The sequence below is a fragment of the Microchirus variegatus genome (assembly GCF_963457635.1).
Source record: "Microchirus variegatus genome assembly, chromosome: 12".
Taxonomy (NCBI): Eukaryota; Metazoa; Chordata; class Actinopteri; order Pleuronectiformes; family Soleidae; genus Microchirus; species Microchirus variegatus.
This window is the reverse complement of record NC_139813.1, coordinates 18028398-18047061: the sequence shown is the minus strand read 5'-3', so window position 1 is coordinate 18047061 and position 18664 is coordinate 18028398. Positions and strand designations below refer to the sequence as shown.

At 42.5% G+C, this 18664-nt stretch overlaps 1 protein-coding gene across 1 annotated transcript in view; it reads left to right on the top strand.

Annotated features, from left to right (window-relative positions):
* Positions 1–219: 219 nt before the first annotated feature.
* The window catches only part of sash1a (SAM and SH3 domain containing 1a), a gene marked incomplete at its 5' end in the record, with an annotated part of 158241 nt that continues 139796 nt past the window's right edge, over positions 220–18664 (top strand). The window contains one exon of the mRNA XM_083898996.1: positions 220–723. Coding sequence (XP_083755122.1) covers positions 220–723 — 504 coding nt within the window. The remainder of the gene's footprint in view (positions 724–18664) is intronic.

Here is an 18664-nt window from a genome sequence, read left to right as displayed (position 1 = left end):
AAATATTGACAGGTGTTGCAGTCAAAGGGACTGCGTCGGTAACCAAACCTGTGGTATGGATTATTCAAAACATTGTTTGGTTTCATTTTAATCGTCCTCGCGTTGTTGGAAAAAAAACAACCTTTTATGATGCGTTTAAAAAACCGAATGGGGAAGTAACCGCCAGTCCAGTGTGTCCTCTTCCCTCTGAGTTGTAGCCGATTTTTGGCGTCAGCCAAGATGACCAGCAACGGACCTGTCATCGTCTACGAGTGGCTGAAAACCCTCCAGCTCGCGCAGTACGTCGAGGCTTTCGTGGACAATGGATACGACGACCTGGAGGTGTGCAAACAGATCGGGGACCCTGACCTGGACGCCATCGGCGTCTACATCCCTCACCATAGGCAGAGGATCCACGACGCGGTGAGGAGGCTGAAGGAGGAAGCCAAAGAGACGGCGAGCGCGCTCTACTTCACTCTGGAGCCGATGCCACCTGCAGCAGAGATTTACACCAGTCACATGGTGGACCAGTACGAGTCCAAACTGCGCGGATCCAAGTCCTGGACTGAGCCCAACAGTGACCGGGTTGGGCGCATCGGCGGGTACGCGGGCGCGCAGAGGAACCTGACGCTGGGCAACAGGAGAGAGCTGGTGATTTATCCCAAGCTGAAGCTGAAGATCATGATCAGGGATAAACTCATCAGAGACGGCATCAACCTCGCCAAGCCACCGTATTCTAATAAGGTAAGAGCAAAGAGCACAGACCTGCAGATGTGGACAAAATCTCACTAAACACACATTAGTCAATGTTGATTATGTAAATTCTACTGTGAAAGTTGAGCAAAGAAGGCTGTGCCCAAAGTTTTACCAAAGTGTTTGTCACCTGTGCAGCACTGTCATCCATCATTTGTGATGAAAGCACTCACACTGACTGTATACAAGACTGATTCTCATCGATGTGCTCAGCATCACACACAGCAAAGCAAGAGTCTGACCAATAGAAGTAAACGTCAGTCTGCCTAAACCTGTTCAACCTCACTGAGTTGCACAGAGGTGTTAGTGCTCGCTGTCACAGTGAGTGATGGGGAATGAAGTTGCCACAGATCAATGAGCAGAGAGAATGGAGGACGTGAGGAGCCCCCCCCCCCTTCCTCTCTGAAAGATTTACACTCTTGATTTATAAATCTAGTCGGACCTCACCTGTCCAGTGACTTGTCTCAGTGTGAGTGGACCAACCATAAGCATATAAGCCCAGGCTCTTTACTCTGATGACTTGAGCCATTAGTTATTGATCTCAGGGGGCAGTGAATGAAGAGCGTGTCCAGCTCGGTTTAGGTCCAGACTGAGGCCTCTTCAACTTTTACTCACAAGTGTCTGACTCGTATGCTTTACCAGCTGAGGAGGCTTCGCTGTAATTTACATACAGTGAGCCTTTTCATTGCTCTTCAGATGTCATGCCCTGTGTTATTATTGCTGTTTTTTTAACACCTGCAAACTAAATATGACACTTCTTATATCTTATGTCTACTAATAATAATTCTGCAGCTGTCTGGCCGTCAGTAGAACAGGCAAAACCAGTCTCCATCTCTTGCTACACATCATGCAGGTGGTTTTTGATAGCTGTTTTGAATACTGGAACTTTTTATTGCCATAACTGAGCCATATTTGTTTCTGTTACAGTTGTTACATGTAGGGTAGTTACTCACGTAAATCCTCCAGGTTCTTAAGGACAGCTTTGTGTGGCAGTTTGTGATGGTTAGTTGGGAAACAATGAAAAGTGTAAGTGTTTTTTTGTTCATAACAGGTCAGTGCATGTCACCTAAGGGTTCCTCACTGTTTGGCTCTATTGTGATTAAACATGCAGACATGACTCGTATCCACTGCTTTCCGTTAATGTGACTCATGTCTGAATCAGATCTGTGTCACTTCAGCACGTGCTATTAGATCAGATAAATATCTGATTTGTGGCCATGCATGCAACATGAATGAGGAATTAATAATTATAATCCAAAATCCATGTGGCTTTTTTGCCTGTTTGCATTCACTGAGCATCAATGTCGTTGAGCAAAATCAAACAATGGAAGATGGTGCTGTCCTCAAGAGCAGGGTTCATCAATCCTGGGCACCCACACACCTGATTCAAATGATCAGGCTTCTGTAGAGCTTGTTGATGAGCTGAACATAGCTAAATCTCAAATTTGCTGGGAATGCGTCTGCTTCCAAATTTCCCAGATGGGGATCAATAAAGGTGCAGCTTATCTTCCTCTTTTCCCTTCTCAATAGTGAGTTGTCTCAAATCTGACATTTTCTGTTCATTTTAATGATGCGTGCAAAAGGGAATTCACTGAATGAATACAGTGTGAATAAGATTTGAACACTTGTGGCTGGTGATCTGAATGTTGCCTTACATTTACCTCCGTTCTCAGTTGCACTCTTGTCGTCGGATCATTGGAGACAGATTCACGCGTGGGTGTGTTTCTGACGACTTTTCAGTTGCGCTTTATCGTCCAATCAACAAAGCTTCAGGACATCGTGGAAACATCTAGGATGACACAAAAGTGTCTTTCATGTTTTGCTCACACACCAAATCTGACCCACAGTTACCCCCCCCCCCAACTTGCTCGCTTCCAAATTGGCTTTTTCAAACCCATACTGCGGCTTTGATTCCAAGTTTTCTATGTTGTCTTTTTTTTTTTTTGTCTGTGTATCTGCCACACTTTGGCTGATTGCGAATCCCGCCGAGATCTGGGATTTGCGAGGGGATTATCTGTCAAACCACGGCTGAAACAAAGTGTTGGTTCCAGAGGGTTAAACTCTTTCCCTTTGAAGGCTCTGTTTATTTAGAGCCAAAGCTTTGGCACTGAGGCTTTTGGAGAGGACCGAGCAGGTCAAGGTCTCGCTATTTCTTACAGTGCGTGCGTTTGTGTGTGTGTGTGTGTGTGTGTGTGTGTGTGTGTGTGTGTGTGTGACCCTGTAGTTTTGAATTGGCTCCAGCCCAATGCGTTTCTCCCTAGGAGCAGTGAAAGGAGTTAAGTGATGGAGCTGTGACCAGCTGATGAGGGTTTGAATAACTGGACTGTGATTGGTTTGTAGATCTCTCTCTCTCTCTATGCCCTTGAGATGAGATGTCAACCCCAATGCAGACTGAGACCAGCAATTACAGGACACACAATGACACTCTCGCAGGACGTTCACTGTATAGCATAACCAAGATCTCATCCACACTTAAACTGTTCCCTGTTCAGCAGGGGGGTTGTGCGTGGTCTGACGCCTGACATCCCCCCCTTTTTCTTTTCTTGTGTTGATCTCTGTCATTATGCCAGAAATACAGACAATATGAGCACAAAGATTCAGAAACTAACCCCCCGTCTAAACATGTGCTGAAAGTCTTGCGAGACAGCCCATTACCGAGCGATTCACTGAAAGGGCTCTGCTGGGTATAATAAATACCCATGATCCTTATCCATGCTGCAGAGACCTCTTGTCTGAGAGAGAGAGAGAGAGAGAGAGAGAGAGAGAGAGAGAGAGAGAGTATTATTTCATATGATGTAAACAAACACTTGTGCTATGAGTTGCACATTCCCCAGATCACTCATCAGGGAACAATAGAAGAAGACAAGATGGTGCAGTTTGTCTGCCTGTTTTGTTGAATGTGCTGGAATGAACTGCGTTGGTTGAAACTTCTTGATGGACTGAGCTTATAGATTGCTCGTACAGTGCAAAGTGAAATGTGATGAAAGAAAGCATCAATCTGCTTTTTTTATTTTTTATTTTAAGTCTACATATATTAATGTCTGCTTTGTTTTCAATTTAGTGGAAGCGTAAGAGTTGTAAAAATGGATTACAGGAAACAGTTTGTTTTCCTATACAGAGACTTTGTTTAAAACCCTTTAAAGCTCCCATAGGGTGGTCCTATTGTACATATATGTTATCAGTTATCTACGTATATTAACTTGATTTTATGGTCAAAAACCTCTTAGTTGCTGCAAACCAGGCAATCGAAATCTGTCCTCACTGAAGACCGAAATCTCACCCCAGAAGACAGAACTGTTTTGTGATTGGCCAGCCAACGAGAGCTTTCTCAACTGTCTTGTGATTGGCCAGGTACCTGGAAGTGATGTAATTAACCTGTAAACAATGGTAAAAAACACCTGTACATAGTTTCCATTTTTGGCCTGTTTTTAGACATTGAGAATGTCATTTTAAACATGTTTGTTATTGTTCAAATTTCAAATTCAACATGCAAAATCTGGCATTCACTACAGTTAACTACAGTGTTGTTTTTTTTCTTCTTCATTTTAAATTGTTCATACACTATTTTAGCATAAAGTAAATTGACAATAACTTTCAGATATTGAAAGTTATTCTGGAAAAATGGGCAAAAACACTTACTCACAGGACATTTTCTGGCCTTTTTTGATTAAAATAAGCAAAAAAAATATGTTGAGGCTTAAATGGATCATATAGATTAGATTATTTAACTGGTAAAACCTATCCTTTATGCAGTGTTTAAGAATCAAATTACATCTTTCCTTGCATATTGTTCCCTGTGAGTTTTTTGTGTTTTACGTTAACTCCGCTAAAAGACACCTCACCTTTGTCAGTCTAAGTTAATATTGAAAGATTTCGTAGCTAGCTGAGCATGCATAGTGGTTAATATTTTTTTATGTCTAATCAAATGACTCCCTATAGTTCAGTGATCTTTATGGATTCAGATTTATTTTTATCTCACAGTAATACCTTTTTATATTCCTCCTTCTTTCTTATTTAATTTGCTGCCTCTTTATCCTCACATTACGTAGCCCTGAGCAGAACTGCGGCGTGTTCTCATCCCAGTCTCATCCAGTGTTTGTAAAACAGTAGACGGGAGTCATTCATCGCAGGGCCTCATTGTTAGTGCTGTGTGTCGGGGAGGAAGTAGAAGCTAAACAGTGGCAGATTCTCCATTGTTTGTGTGGAAGCTGATGGAACCGCATGTCCTTTCACTCGCGGGCTGTTTTGCATTCCCAATTTCCGTCCATTGAATGGGGGCTGTGAGGGCGAGTGTCCAGCATTGTGCTGATGGGTGGTTGATTAAAAAAAAATAAGAGGGTGTCATACACGTAGAGAGATATGGTTGTAAATAGATGAGCACATTGTGTTTTTGTTGGTCAGAGACGACTTTGTGTGAGTGTTTGGGTCGAGTGCACGCTCTTAGGCCACGGTGGAAAGTAGAGCTGCAACTAAGGATTATTTGTGTATTCTGTTGATTATTTTCTTGATTAATTAATTGTTTGGTTTTTAATATTCAGTTTTAATGATTTCTTTGTCACATGGAGCAAATAAACTAAGAGAATGTTCACATTTAAGAGGCCAAACAATCAGAAATCTTGTTTTAAAGCTCCCATAGTGTATCTGTGCCATTGCCTCGTCTACCAAGAACCCTTTTAAAACCCTTTATTCAGGAAAGGGGTTTTAAAGGGTTCTCTGGATCAAAATGGTTCTTACTGGAACCATTAGTGTTACCAAGAACCCTTGAAAATACCTTTCTCCGGGAAAGGGTTTTTCAGAAGCAAATGGTTTCAGGTAGAACCTCAGCCCTTGTAGAAGAACATAAACCATAAAAACAAGTTAACGTATTTAAGTAGACCTCCATAACTCACATATATGTGCCATAGGACCACTCTATGGGAGAAAGCTTAAAACCGATTAATAATCGATTAATCGATGAATTGTTTAGCCTCTAGTGAAACGTTTGCCTCATTCTCTAGACTCCACAGAACAGCTGATCAAAGGTGTAGGGTGGGAGTTGGGAGAGAGACCTGCAGCTTAACATGCCTTAAGAATGTCAGCAATGCAGCGGACATCGTGTCATGCCTGTCGGGGGGGGGGAGCTGCACACAGAATGAACAGACGGCTTCTAACTCTCTGTGTTATTATGAGCTTCCTTCGGCGTTAAAAAAAGAAGCACTCGTCTCACTTCCCCTTTCACTCCTTTTATCTTGATTAATATCTCGGCACTTTTGGCCCAGCAGGAAATGAGGTTTTGATTTTTTATGACCCTTTATCTTAGCCCACAGTGGTTGTTAGATGGGTCTTCAGGTTCGACTGCACTTCTACTGTTTTTGTGATTGAAAAATATACAAAATTAAGCAGTTTTATATTCAAAATGTCTTCATTTGAATAGTAAACCTCCCCCCATTGCCCACTGCCAACAATTTACTGGCCAATTTAAAGCAAACTGAAGCTCGTGTAAAACAATACATATTTCCAGTCAAGCTGGCGTATTAAATATTAATTACACTCTTCTCCTAATTTCACCCCATGCTATAGAGCTGGCATTTTGCCTTGCATGCATTCGACCGAAAGCCCTTGTTTGCGCCGTTTTTTTATTATTAAAGGCTCCTTAAAGGCGTCATCAGCGAAGGACTCATAAAGGGGGAAGTCATAAAGAAGTCGAGGACCCAGTTCTATTGTCCTGAGAGGAATGAGAAAGTCAATTAGCAAAGTGAGCTGCTGTTTAGGTTATAAAAAAAAGGCAGGGCTGTATGGCACAATAAAAACAGAGAGATCACAGGAAGGAGAAAAAGTCGCACGCACTCGTTTAGTGGCTTATTGTAAACATACTTTTGTTTATGACCTCCTTAAAACCATCTCCGAGCATTAAACTTGATTTAGGGATTCGGAGAGCAGCTCATGAGGGGAGGACTGATGGCTATCACAGTGACCTATGACCTTCATACCCTTTGACCTTCCTAAGCTTTAATGGTGACAATGAAATTGAGTGCATATATACAAGTTTGGGGTCACCTATACAATGTTTTGTGGGTTTTCCATTGAAAGTCACACTTTTATTCATCAAAAGAGTTGCAAAATGAATAGAGAATATAGTCAAGACATTGACAACATTAGAAATGATGATTTTTATTCAAAACAATAATTTTGCCCTTCCATCTAAGAACCAGCAAAACTGTTTTCAGCTGTGCTAACATTACTGCACAAGGGTTTTCAAGGGTTTTCTAATCATCCAATAGCCTTCTAACGCCATTAGCAAACACAATGTACCATTAGAACACTGGAGAGATGGTTGCTGGAAATGGGCCTCTATACACCTATGAACATATTCCATTAAAAAACAGACGTTTGCAGCTAGAACAGTCGTTTACCACATTAACAATGTATAGAGTGTATTCATTTAATGTTGTATTCATTCAAAAATAAGGACATTTCTAAGTGACCCCAAACTTTTGAACAGTAGTGTATGGTTATCTTGGGATTCATTTATTGGAAGTATTCTGTGACATCACACCATGTGTGCAGAGAAATATCCTGTCAGCGTTTGGTTTTCCACTATTGTATTCTCTTCTCTGAGTCAGACGGTTTCTGTCTGTCCCTCCGTCAGTAAAAGACTCGACCACCCATCTCCCGGGAGCATGTGCAAATGTGGGAACGTGGCCTTGAAGCTTGTGTTTGCAGCTGGCCTTCTCATTTCGGGGCAGGAATCAGTGAGTTGGTCTTTTTCTCACATGATCAGCTGGAGCTGCTTTGATTCCCCCAGACGACGTGAGCTTTGTTCGCGAGGCGATCGCTTGCAGAGCTACTCGCTTCCTCTCCATTTATTTACTGGGATTGTCAAGCCAATGAAAATCATCCTCGTTGTATAAGTGTCCTCCCGTCTCGCCTCGACAGAGATACTGTATTTAAATAACATATGTGCGCTACTGTATATGTGTGCTAAGTTATGCTGTCATGGTAACGGCTTTAAATAAAGCAGGTCAGGAAAAAAACAAAACAGCACAGCCATTTCATTATCCGCCGTGTACCGGGAGCGTGATGACACACATCTATGACAGATACATTATCGGAGCTATTTCGGGCCAAAGTTTTAGCGCCTTCCAGACAGTCCGTCTGCATGACCACAGAGTATCTGCATCAGGAATGACCACGGGCTGCATCATCAATTTACTTCACTGGACAGGCATGTCCTTAGCATTCAGCATCACTGCAGTTCTTAAATGTTAGAGTTAAAGCTCCCATAGACCAGACGTTCCGATTAACGCTGTTTTTTGGTGTGTATCTGCACCATTACCTCATTTATGAAGTTATATATACTGGTTTATATATACTGGTTTAGTGCACACAAGGTCAGGTAGTGCTCAGTTGCTTCTGTAAACACTGTTTTTTTCTTTGTTTTGATGCATCTCTTCACCACCTCTTCATGTACACTGCTACTGCTACTTATCCAGAAAAAAATGTGTGTGGACATGTAAAAGAATTCCTGTCGTGTGACCCCTGAGCTCCTCTTTGAAGAGCGCACATCGAGGAGGATGAATGAACATATCGAGTGTATACTTCAACGGGATGGAGAGTGACAGGAGAGCAGGCTGCAGCATCTGTTTGTCAGGTTCTAGATCACATCTGCACATTACCCTCCCTCTCTGTGGCTCTGTCAGTTATTATAGTGGTTTTTCTGGAGGAGATCATTACATGAACAACAAAAGAAGAGTTTTTCTTTGCTATATTTTGCTATTGTGATGAGTAACGATATGCATTAAATGAAACAATTTTCTACATTTTAACTTAATTTATGAAAAACGAAAGCAGCTAAAGTGTTAAAGGCCCCTGAACTTAATTAACTATGGACTGTTCAATGATAACCATTTGAAAAGCTGATGCTTTTATCAAAAGCGACTTACATTTGATAAATTCACACATCTGAGAAAGGAAAGTAGCATTAAGGGCCTTGCCTAAGACAATAATTTGAACTCCAGCACTCCACACCAAGGTCTGTGGACTATACCACTGAGCTATACCAGCTGCTTTGCAAATATCAAGTAATAATAACAGTAACTTCAATTTATAAAGAGCCTTTCATGAAAACCCAAGGTTGCTGTACAAGTAGAAAAACTGAAAAAAAGACAGCTCGAAACACTAACAAACAAACGATCAGATGTCGCGTCATGTAAATGCGTAAGTAGAGGCCTGCTAAAGCCTCTGTGCTAAAGCCTCTGTGTGTCTGTAAAAGAACATCAGTGAGATGATGCACACTGTCTTGCCTGCACCTCAGTGCCTGCAAAAATGTGACTCATCTTTCTTGAGTCATCACACCACAAAATTCACTGTCAGACTGTTTGCAAAGGAATATCGCAACAAGCTGGCTGTACTGTAGACATTGATAACGCTAAAATTAGTGCTGTGCAATATGCAATAGGTTAACGCGCGACACGTTTCCATGACGACTGACCGGAAAAAGATTCGCGTGACATCAAGTTTACATGCCGCAACAGCGGAGTCCAGGCACCGTTTACCAGTTAGCTCCGTTAGCTCCTTTTAGCGCCGTTAGCGCGCCTACAGTCGAACTGGAGCGGTCTGTTTACTAAGCGAAAAGAGCAGCGCTACAAAGTTTAAAGTTTAGCGTTGCTTTACAGACTCATTTTAACAAGCCGGACACGCGTGTCATTTTCCAGTCCGTCGTCATGGAAACGCGGCGTGCACTTGACGGCGTGCACTTTAACGTTGACACCGTTAAACGCTGTTAACGTTTGACAGCACTAGCTAAAATGGAACACTACGGTCGCAGATTATAGCCATAAGTGTGTGGCAGAATAAAGAAACACACCACTGATCACAAATCTAGAAATGAACATGTCGCCGTCTGCTGGTTTTACAACAGGACAATGGTCCTAAAAATCTACAACAGACTTCCTGAGGATGGAACCTCATTGGAAAGCTGTGGACAGACTTGAGAAGAGCAGTGCTTGCACAAAGCGGAACTAGAATCCCTTTGCGTGTGACAACAGAATGAGATATAATCTCCTTAACAACAAGTGAAAGACCTTAATGCAATTTTTTAATCCATCATACACATACGTTTCATGATATTTGCCTTTGTTAATTATGTATGACCTATAGTCGAAGACTTCCAACTCCCTCAAATCTACCAACGGCAGTTCACGCACAACAAAGAAGCGTTTTTCCTGTAATCAAGCAATACAATATGAAACTTCAAATATTTGCCGTCTTAAATGCCAGGTGTTGGCGTGAGATTATTGCCTAACTCTCGCAGCAGCACTCGGAGCTCGACAGAGTTTAAACATTGCTCAAGCTTGTTTGGTTAAGCAGCTCTATATCATTCAGTGTTATTTCTGCAGACTATAATTCACCCGGGAGAAAACCAGTCCAAGAACTGATCTGAGAACGTGGAGCCATATTTTATCAACCACCTCTTGAAAGGCAGTCATTTATTTTCATTTTTGTAACAGATTAATCTTTTATTTTTATTTGACACCGAGATACTGCTTGGGTTTTTTTTTTTTTAAATCTGACCACAAAGTATTGAGTTTACAGTGATATAAAAAGTCTCTACCGGTCATTTTTTTTTGTGCGTGAATGAAAAGATTTAAATAAAGTTGACTATTGTAAGCTGCTTTTTATGAGCTGAACTCTGCCCCCCTCTTTAAAAACGTGACTAAGCACATTCTGGATTCTGCCCCGACTGGGATGAAATAATCCTCTTTTTTCCTGTGAAGATGCTGTTCAAAAATGAACAATGACGGTGTTCCCTGCGATGCATGTGACTGAGACAAGCTCCATAAATCAGAATGATGAGCGAGGAGACAACTTAGGGGACGGATCTCTGAAGGCACCGCACAGTTTCGGGAGGGTTCGAGCTCTGCAGACCCTAACTATCATACATGTAGCTACAGTTTGGCTCATGTCAGCCCATATTATCCTGGACTGTGTTTAAGGGATATAATGTCGGGGTGTAGAGAGATGAGTGAGGCATGATAGCAGTGAGCATGAGTGTTACAGAGACAGAGGGGAGAGTGTGTATAATTACCTCGTCTGAAGCCGTTGCCAGCAAGGTACATGGAACGCAAGCGCAACCGACTCTCAACCCCTCTTATCCCTAATTGGTCCATTTTCAAGGCATGAAGGCAGGGCTACGCTGAAAGCTTTGATCATTGAGACCACACCAGTGTCGATATGTCCCTACCTGAGTGCTTTTGTAGTGGTTGTTGCCTGGCAGGGGATTAAGCCGCACTGAACTGTCTGGGCTCCCCGCGGCTCTACATACCTGAATCTGAACCCAAATTACCTGGCAGTTACTGCATTCCTCAAACACGCCCACACAAACACACTGTAGAGCACATTTTTTTTATGTTTTATATATCAGCAAAAGTGGTATTTTGCTGGTATTCTTTTGTCTTGTGTGTGTGTGTGGTTTGCCGCCTTTTTATAGTCCACGCATTTGCAAAAACATTCCTTGCAAGCGTACGTACTGTAGGAGATTATTAGTCTCCTTAAAGGCGCCATATGTAAGAATGTGGCCAAAAACGGTTACTACACCCAAATTCAACATACAGAGGTCTTTTAGGTTTCGTTTTCTCAGCCAATGTAGCTCAGACGTAACTGGCAACCTGTGGTTGCTCGGCAGCTGAGACTCGACTGACTGCAATTTATATTTATGGATCTAAGATGACAATAATCCAATTAATCGAAAAATAATTGATAGCTGCAGCCCGAGTAAGCTACATTAAATCAGCTAACGCCAATGTTTATGTAGCGTCAGCTGGAAGCGTTAGCATTGGCAACTGGATGCTTTGGGCTCAGACGCTGAATCATTGAGGGCGTGCCGTTGTGGTACGTCCCACACTTTGTACGTTTTCTGCCTTTTACGGGCTGTTTCACTCTCCGTGCGGGGTGTACGTCTGCTAAAACGGTCCGTGTGGAACAACGATCCCTGCGCTGGACAGGCCGCGCGAGATATGAATTAAAAGAATACTCGAGGCAGAGTTTTTGCCTCAAGCTATTTTTGTAATCGAGTTACTCAAGTAATCGTTGCAGCCCTACAATAAAGCCTACATCTGCTGCTTCCACGTTTGCCAGCAGAAGTTAAATTATGCAGAATTACAAAGTTAAAATTAGTTTCTCAGACGTGCTTAGTATGGAAGGGTAGAGTTCATCCCTTTTAATTGCCTCTTTTTGACCTCTGCACATGTACGAATCAGTTATTCTATCAATTAACTGTTAAGTGCTCGCCACGCTGCTTCTTCATGCAGGAACGACTGCTCGCTTCACTGTGACTCCTGAGACTTTTCCCAAAACCCCCCGTTTCAGGGTTTTCAGATCTGAATCCCACATCATTAAAGCTTCAGTAGGTAGGTGTGAGAAAATCCTGTGGCTTCTGCTCGGAGAAGTCTGGTCAGGTTTGTTTTTGCTTGGGTTAACCTTGCAGCACATTATTCTGTTCACCCATTTTATGCTTATTTAATAAACCCCCGGCTGAGTGAACGCTGATTTATGAACAGTGATTTTTAAAACCCAAGAGTTTGTGCAATCAACCTGAGCGTCGGCAGGGGTTGGGGCCACATGTACTTTGTGAACGATCGTGCTGTTGCTGTATAGCTACGTTTTAATTGATATTTTTTGTATTGTGGGATGCTAATGTAGCCATGTTAATTAATGTCTGAGATGTGCACTCTCGGTGCAGCTTCATCTGCAGCGGGTGAAACCTCAAAACCCACTATTTTCACGTCAGCAGATCCTTTGACCACTGCTGTGCCAAACCAAACCCTGTTTACTTTAATAGCCCCAGAGAATTCTTTCTGAAGCAAAGTCTATCTGGAAATGCAAACTGGTCCCCCCCATTTTTTCCTGTTTTTCTTTAGTCTCACCACATTTTATTTTTCACTGAATGCATTTCGCCCTCAGGGACTGGCGCCATTAACTATCACAGATTATTTCAACCTCAGTTTCGTGATTTTTCTGTCCACCAACGTCTTTGGTTTGAGTAAAATGTGTGAATAAAGTCATAACAAAGCTCAAAAACATGGCGACCGTAGACCTTGTGGCCTGGTGTGACTTCAGCCCGGACGGCGCAGGTTTACGTAACCAGTCAAATGACAGATTTCTAATATTCAGCTTTGTTTAAAGACGATTAGGCTAAGCCCATATTTGTTTCGACACAGGGGGGGCTTTGAAGAAATATTTTTGATGAAATGCGCTTTATGAGCATTTGAAATGTTTTCGTTTTTCCCACAAATATCTCTTGGAAAATGAACAGACTAACAAGAAGGAGAGAGTGTAAGCACAGGAGCACCAAACAGATTAGGGCTAGGTGGTATACAATGTTTGAAAAGTAACTACACAATATTGTAGTTATTTATATTGTGCTTTAAAGCTGTGTTCGAGTCAAGTCTTTTCTGAGTGTAGGGTGGAGTGGGTGTTATCTTTTTTTTTACCACTAAACAGTTGTATTTGTTTGTTGCCATCTCCCTCCACTGTATTTGATAACTGCCAACTGTTTTCGAATTGTTAAATTCTTGTTTTATGTTAAAACATCAGTGGTAGAATTCACTGATTTGTCTTTCTCTCACACGCGAACAATAGATATTTATAGTCAGACTTAATAAAGGTGCTTCAGCTGCTGCACACAGAAGAAACCACTCATTCTTTTGTTTGTTTTGTGTGCAGTGGATTTCATTGCAGTTGGGCTAAAATTGACTGGAATAGTGACCGGTAATCAGCTGAGTGGTCTGCAATGGTTTTGTGTGTCTGCGCCTGCTTGGGGGGGATGGTGTGGTATTAATATTCGGGAAATATAAAATACCAAAAATGATTTTCCTGATCTTATCACCCAGCCCTAGAACAGATCTCAGGTCAGAGCCCCCCCCTCCCTGCATAATAGCAGACAGACTGATAATCTGCCCCTAACATGCAGCGGTCACAGCCTTTAAGCGACCAGGGGGAAGTGTCGTTAATCCGGTAAATCACCTCTTCACTGCAAGTCCAGCGCTGTACAGAGCGGCTGTAAACCGCACGCAAGAGCCCAAACAATGAACTGGCCGACTGACAGCTCGCCGTCCGAGCCTGAGCACCGAAGTCATGCGTCAGGAATTTTCTCTGCACCAACAAACATCCTCGCCCGGCTTCACCTCATTTTCACTTACGCACAGACAGCCGAGCCGGGGCCTGAAATACAAATAGACTGGCAGAGCTGTCAAGTCGACTCACAGGAAGAAATAAAGATGGACAGTGGCTCAGACAGGCTGACAAACAGGAGGCTTTTGACAGACAGTAAAAAACGGTACAAAGGATAGAAGTGCAAAATATGCAATGTCATTAATAATCTTTTCACATTTCAGACCTTTTAACTAGAACTGCTACCACCCCTGTATGTGCACTCTGTTCTGAAATGAAGACCAGGATGCACCTTCAGGCTTTCTCTGACTTTGTTTAAAAAAAAAAGCACAGTCATTCATGGGATCTGTGTGCAGTACAGTTTATCTCCAGTCATCTTGAGTCAATTCAGTCTGGAACGAGCATGTGCGCTCCCGTACGGATGCACGTATGCGACAGACACTCCCAGAAAATACAGGCAGGAGATTGCGGAACAATATATGAGTTAAAAAAACATGTGATGGTCATTCATTTCTTTATTAAAACAAGATTTCTGATTGTTTTAGCTTCTTAAAGGTGAATATTTTCTTTGTTTCTTTGCTCCATATAACAAAGAAATCATTAAAAGTGAATCATTTTGGTTTGCAGACAAAACAAGACATTCGAGAACATAGTGATTTCCAGGTTTGACAAACACTGATCAACGTTTTCATTATTTATCAATTAATCGAGAAAATAATAGACGGAATTAATCGATTAAGGTCTATTCACAGGTAATAATATCCCGTTACAAAAGCATGCATTGATGCATCTACAGTACACATATGGTGTATTGAGAATAACCTGTTGGTACAAGGTTGTGCTTTGCAGCCTTGAGTGCAAAGCATTTAAACTCATTACTCGTGCTCCAACGCAATTAAGCTAAATAATTGATAGAAGCCATTAGATTGCGAGTCAGTTCATAAACCATGTATGGATTATTGCAGAGGTTAGACATGGTAACTGAGAGGAATGCTCATTAATGAAGAGAGAGGGGAGCGAGAGTAAAACCGTAGAGCGGAAACTGAACGCCCCGTATGTAATTTTTCTTTTTATAGACGCGTCGCCTAATTGAAAACCTTTCTCCAGGAGGGGAATGTATCTCCGTTAAGATCGTTTTCAGCTCCCGATTTGACCTTTTAAATCTCCATAAGACACAGAGTGTGACTACTAACAACATGATTGTCATGAACAGGAAAAAATAGTAGCATGGGAATACTTGGCATTGACCGTCTCTCAGGGCTTTTGCCTGTATTGTAATATGAATCTTTGTTATGGTCGCTAAGCCTTTTTTCCGCAGCCTGGAGAAGAAATCGTTTTTTTTGGTTTTTTTTAACCCTGCAGATGAGAATCCACTGTCAGTCCAGAACAATGGTGGCTGCAGGACTGAGCTTCTTTTTTCTCAGCAGTTCTAAAGCCTTGTCCACTCCCATTTATGGAGCAGTTTGAGTGTTAGTGCTCCCCCCCACCCACACACACACACACACCAGTGCCCACACTTCACCCAGACTGTATAGGTCAAAGCCACATTCCCAGTAGTCCTCTATAGATGCCCTAAAATATGCACCAGCTGCCAACTGTCATCCTTAAGATATATAAGTGGAACAAGTACCAGATTACTTTGTTAATGCTTGTGGCTAATACGCCTACTTCAAGATCTTAACTTACTGCAGTGGTGTCCATACTTTGGGAGGCAGACTGCAGCGAGTGCAGCAGTTGGACGTTGAAGCTTGTAATTATGTGTAGAGATGGTCTTCATTGTAATGCAGGAATCCCTCAGCCAGGCTTACATCAATTGTTATGTAAAAATGGCCATTCATATTGTACAGCCTGTTCAGAACGGAGGGGTCTGGTGTTTTGGCTTCGTGTGGAAATGGTATGGGGAAGAGGAAAAGACGACATGACTGTATATGTCTGTGCTGCTTGTCTATTTTCTTTTAATCCATCTTATAATACACACATTCACTAAAAAAAAAAGTTTGGGGTCACTTAGAAATGTCCTTATTTTTGAAGGAAAATCACTTTTTTTCAATGAATATAACATTAAATGAATCAGAACACTCTATACATTGTTAATGTGGTAAACGACTATTCTACCTGCAACCATCTCTACAGTGTTCTAATGGTATAAAATGGAATATAAATTATTTCTAATCTTGTCAATGTCTTGACTATATTTTCTAATCATTTTGCAACTCTTTTGATGAATTAAAGTGTGACATTTAAAGGAAAACACAAAAAATTGCATAGGTGACCCCAAACTTTTGAACGGTACTGTATAAATAATCACATCCACCCCTTTTTACGTCCTTCTCAGTAGAAAAACTAAGTGCCCTCGTGCCGTCTTATTTCTTTAATGTGTTTGTCTAGAAATCAGAGCCTCTCTCGTCGTTTCCCGCGATCGTTACCCTGCGAAAATCACCGAGCCAACAAAGCTCGAGTGTTCTTATTGTTGATTAGCTCAAGGCTTCTTCTGTGATCCTAATCAGGATATTGATGATGAGCCCTCTCTCTGCTCGAGACTCGAGGCTGAGGAGGCTTTTTGTTGTGAAATGACATTAAATGTCCTCGGTAGTTTGACTCGGATGTGTCTGTTTGTGCCATTCACACGAGTGACGCTGTTCAAACAAACACAGAGAACAGATTTAGAGAATTTCTGATATTACCTGCAACAATAAAACTCCCCCTGCACACACATTTTGTTCTAAAACTTCACATTTCGGATGTAAAAGGTCTTCCCTAATGAATACAGTGCTGTCTGTCTCCTCTTCCCCGCTGAGCAAACGGCATGTTTGTTGTATTCTGGCTGTTTTGTAATGTTGTCTCATCACTTGCGTGTCATGCCTGCTGTTAAACCAGGGCCTTTAGACTGAAATGCACATCGCTGTGACTGCTGCGTGAGGAAAGCAGACATGTATCCCAGCACCAGTTAGTGTCCCACTAAGGCCACAAGGGTCTTTGAAGTCATCTTACATAATCTACTCAATATCTACCAGGCTCCTCTGGGGTTGTCAGGCGTCATCTTAGACCAGCGTGACACGATGTACAAATCCTCTGCGTGTGTTGCAGACTGATTTTGAAGAGGATTGTGTTGACATTATTGCCTTGTTTAGTTGCCTTTGTCACTCCCTAGAATGTAAAAGGTCAGAGTATCCCCTTCATATTATGCAAAATCAGCTTTTTAATCATTTTAATACTTATAATTGGGACTCTGCGAAGTGTTCTATTCTTGGCTGCACAGTGCAGCACAGAGTTCTACGCAAACTTTCAGCCGCAGAGAATTTACATGTCCAGTGGATACATTTTATATATGACGGCAATGTGCCGACTAGAGTCGGCAAATGAGGGCTTTTCCAAATGCTAACTGCTGTTAGCTGCCGAAGCTTCAGTGACGCTGAGACAGGCACTCAAAACCGAGCGTTCTGAACAGGGCTGTTTTGGCAGGGTGATTGAACTGCTGTGGTGCTTCGTCCTTAAGGTATTTTGACCAAAGCATGTCCCAGACGTGTTCATTAGGACACCAGGGACCTAGGTTCACTTAGAGAAATAGGGTATAATGTCTCCTTTAAAATACTGGTCCTTTTCAACATCCCGACCACTCCCAGTCTTTGTAGCCTACTTATTAAAGGCCATGAGGACTCTAGCCAAGGACGCTTCCTATTGAGTCAGCAGTCTGACAGAGCCTCAACCCCCTCCCCCTAAATTGGAAACGACCCTGGGATGTAAAACACAAGCAGAAGTGAGACAACTTCTTGATTCAGGACCTGAAACTGAGATGTGTTTTCAGACATAAACGCTACACCTACACTTAATTCATACTGTAAACAGAGTGTTTTGATGCTGACGAGCCTCCTCATATTTCGCCGTCCCCTGTGACAACTGCCTCCCTCGGGTATTCTCTTGTTGAACGCGCGAGCATGAAGCCTGGGTATTTATGTTGACAGCCCCCGCTGCCCCGAGTTAAGCCCCCCCACTGAACCCCATTCACAGCCAGCTCATTATGGGATGTCAAGTCTGGCATCCTTCCTCTTTTCCAAGCCATGGATTTGGGGTGTTTTTTTGTGAGTGTGTGTGGCAGTAATGGGTTACCAAGGAAACATGTAGACACACCGCTGTGGGGTTTTTTTGGTGGCATGATTTCTTCTTGTGATCCTGTGGATAATACATGACGGAGTCTGGCACCAGACTGACATGTCTGTCTGCTGCAGTAATCATTGACAGGTTGAGTGCAGGTCCAGTTAGGACTGACATCCTGCTTGTTATTTGTCAACAATCAAGAGCTGAGTTTGACCCTGACTCCGATTTCCTCAATCGGTTTATTTGTTTTCCATTGGGCTTGAAAACCAGGGGTGCAAACCAAAGAAGTAGGTCAGTATGGATTGAAGAGAATGAGTGATGTGTGTTCTATAAGCCCCCTCCCCTGCCCTTGAAATGCTTTTCTGGTAAATACCAAGCCCTTGGAGGAATGCATTACTATAGATGAAGACCCACAGTCATTCAATCCTGGAGGGTTGGACTCAGGCATGTCCTGTAGGAATATCCTGACTCAGCCAAACCCTGGCATGCCTGCAGGCTCTCAGTGTCACGTATCCCCCCCTACTGAAGGTCGGAGGTCGAGTGGAATCGTTCATCTGGTCTCCACAGAGGTGGAAAACGGCCGTGGGGAAGAGGGGAAGTGTGCCCTGTGCTGGTTGATGAGTGGTGATTGGGCCCGGAGCATACAGAGCCCCTGTTTCCATTCTTGCAGGAAGTTATCATTACTAAG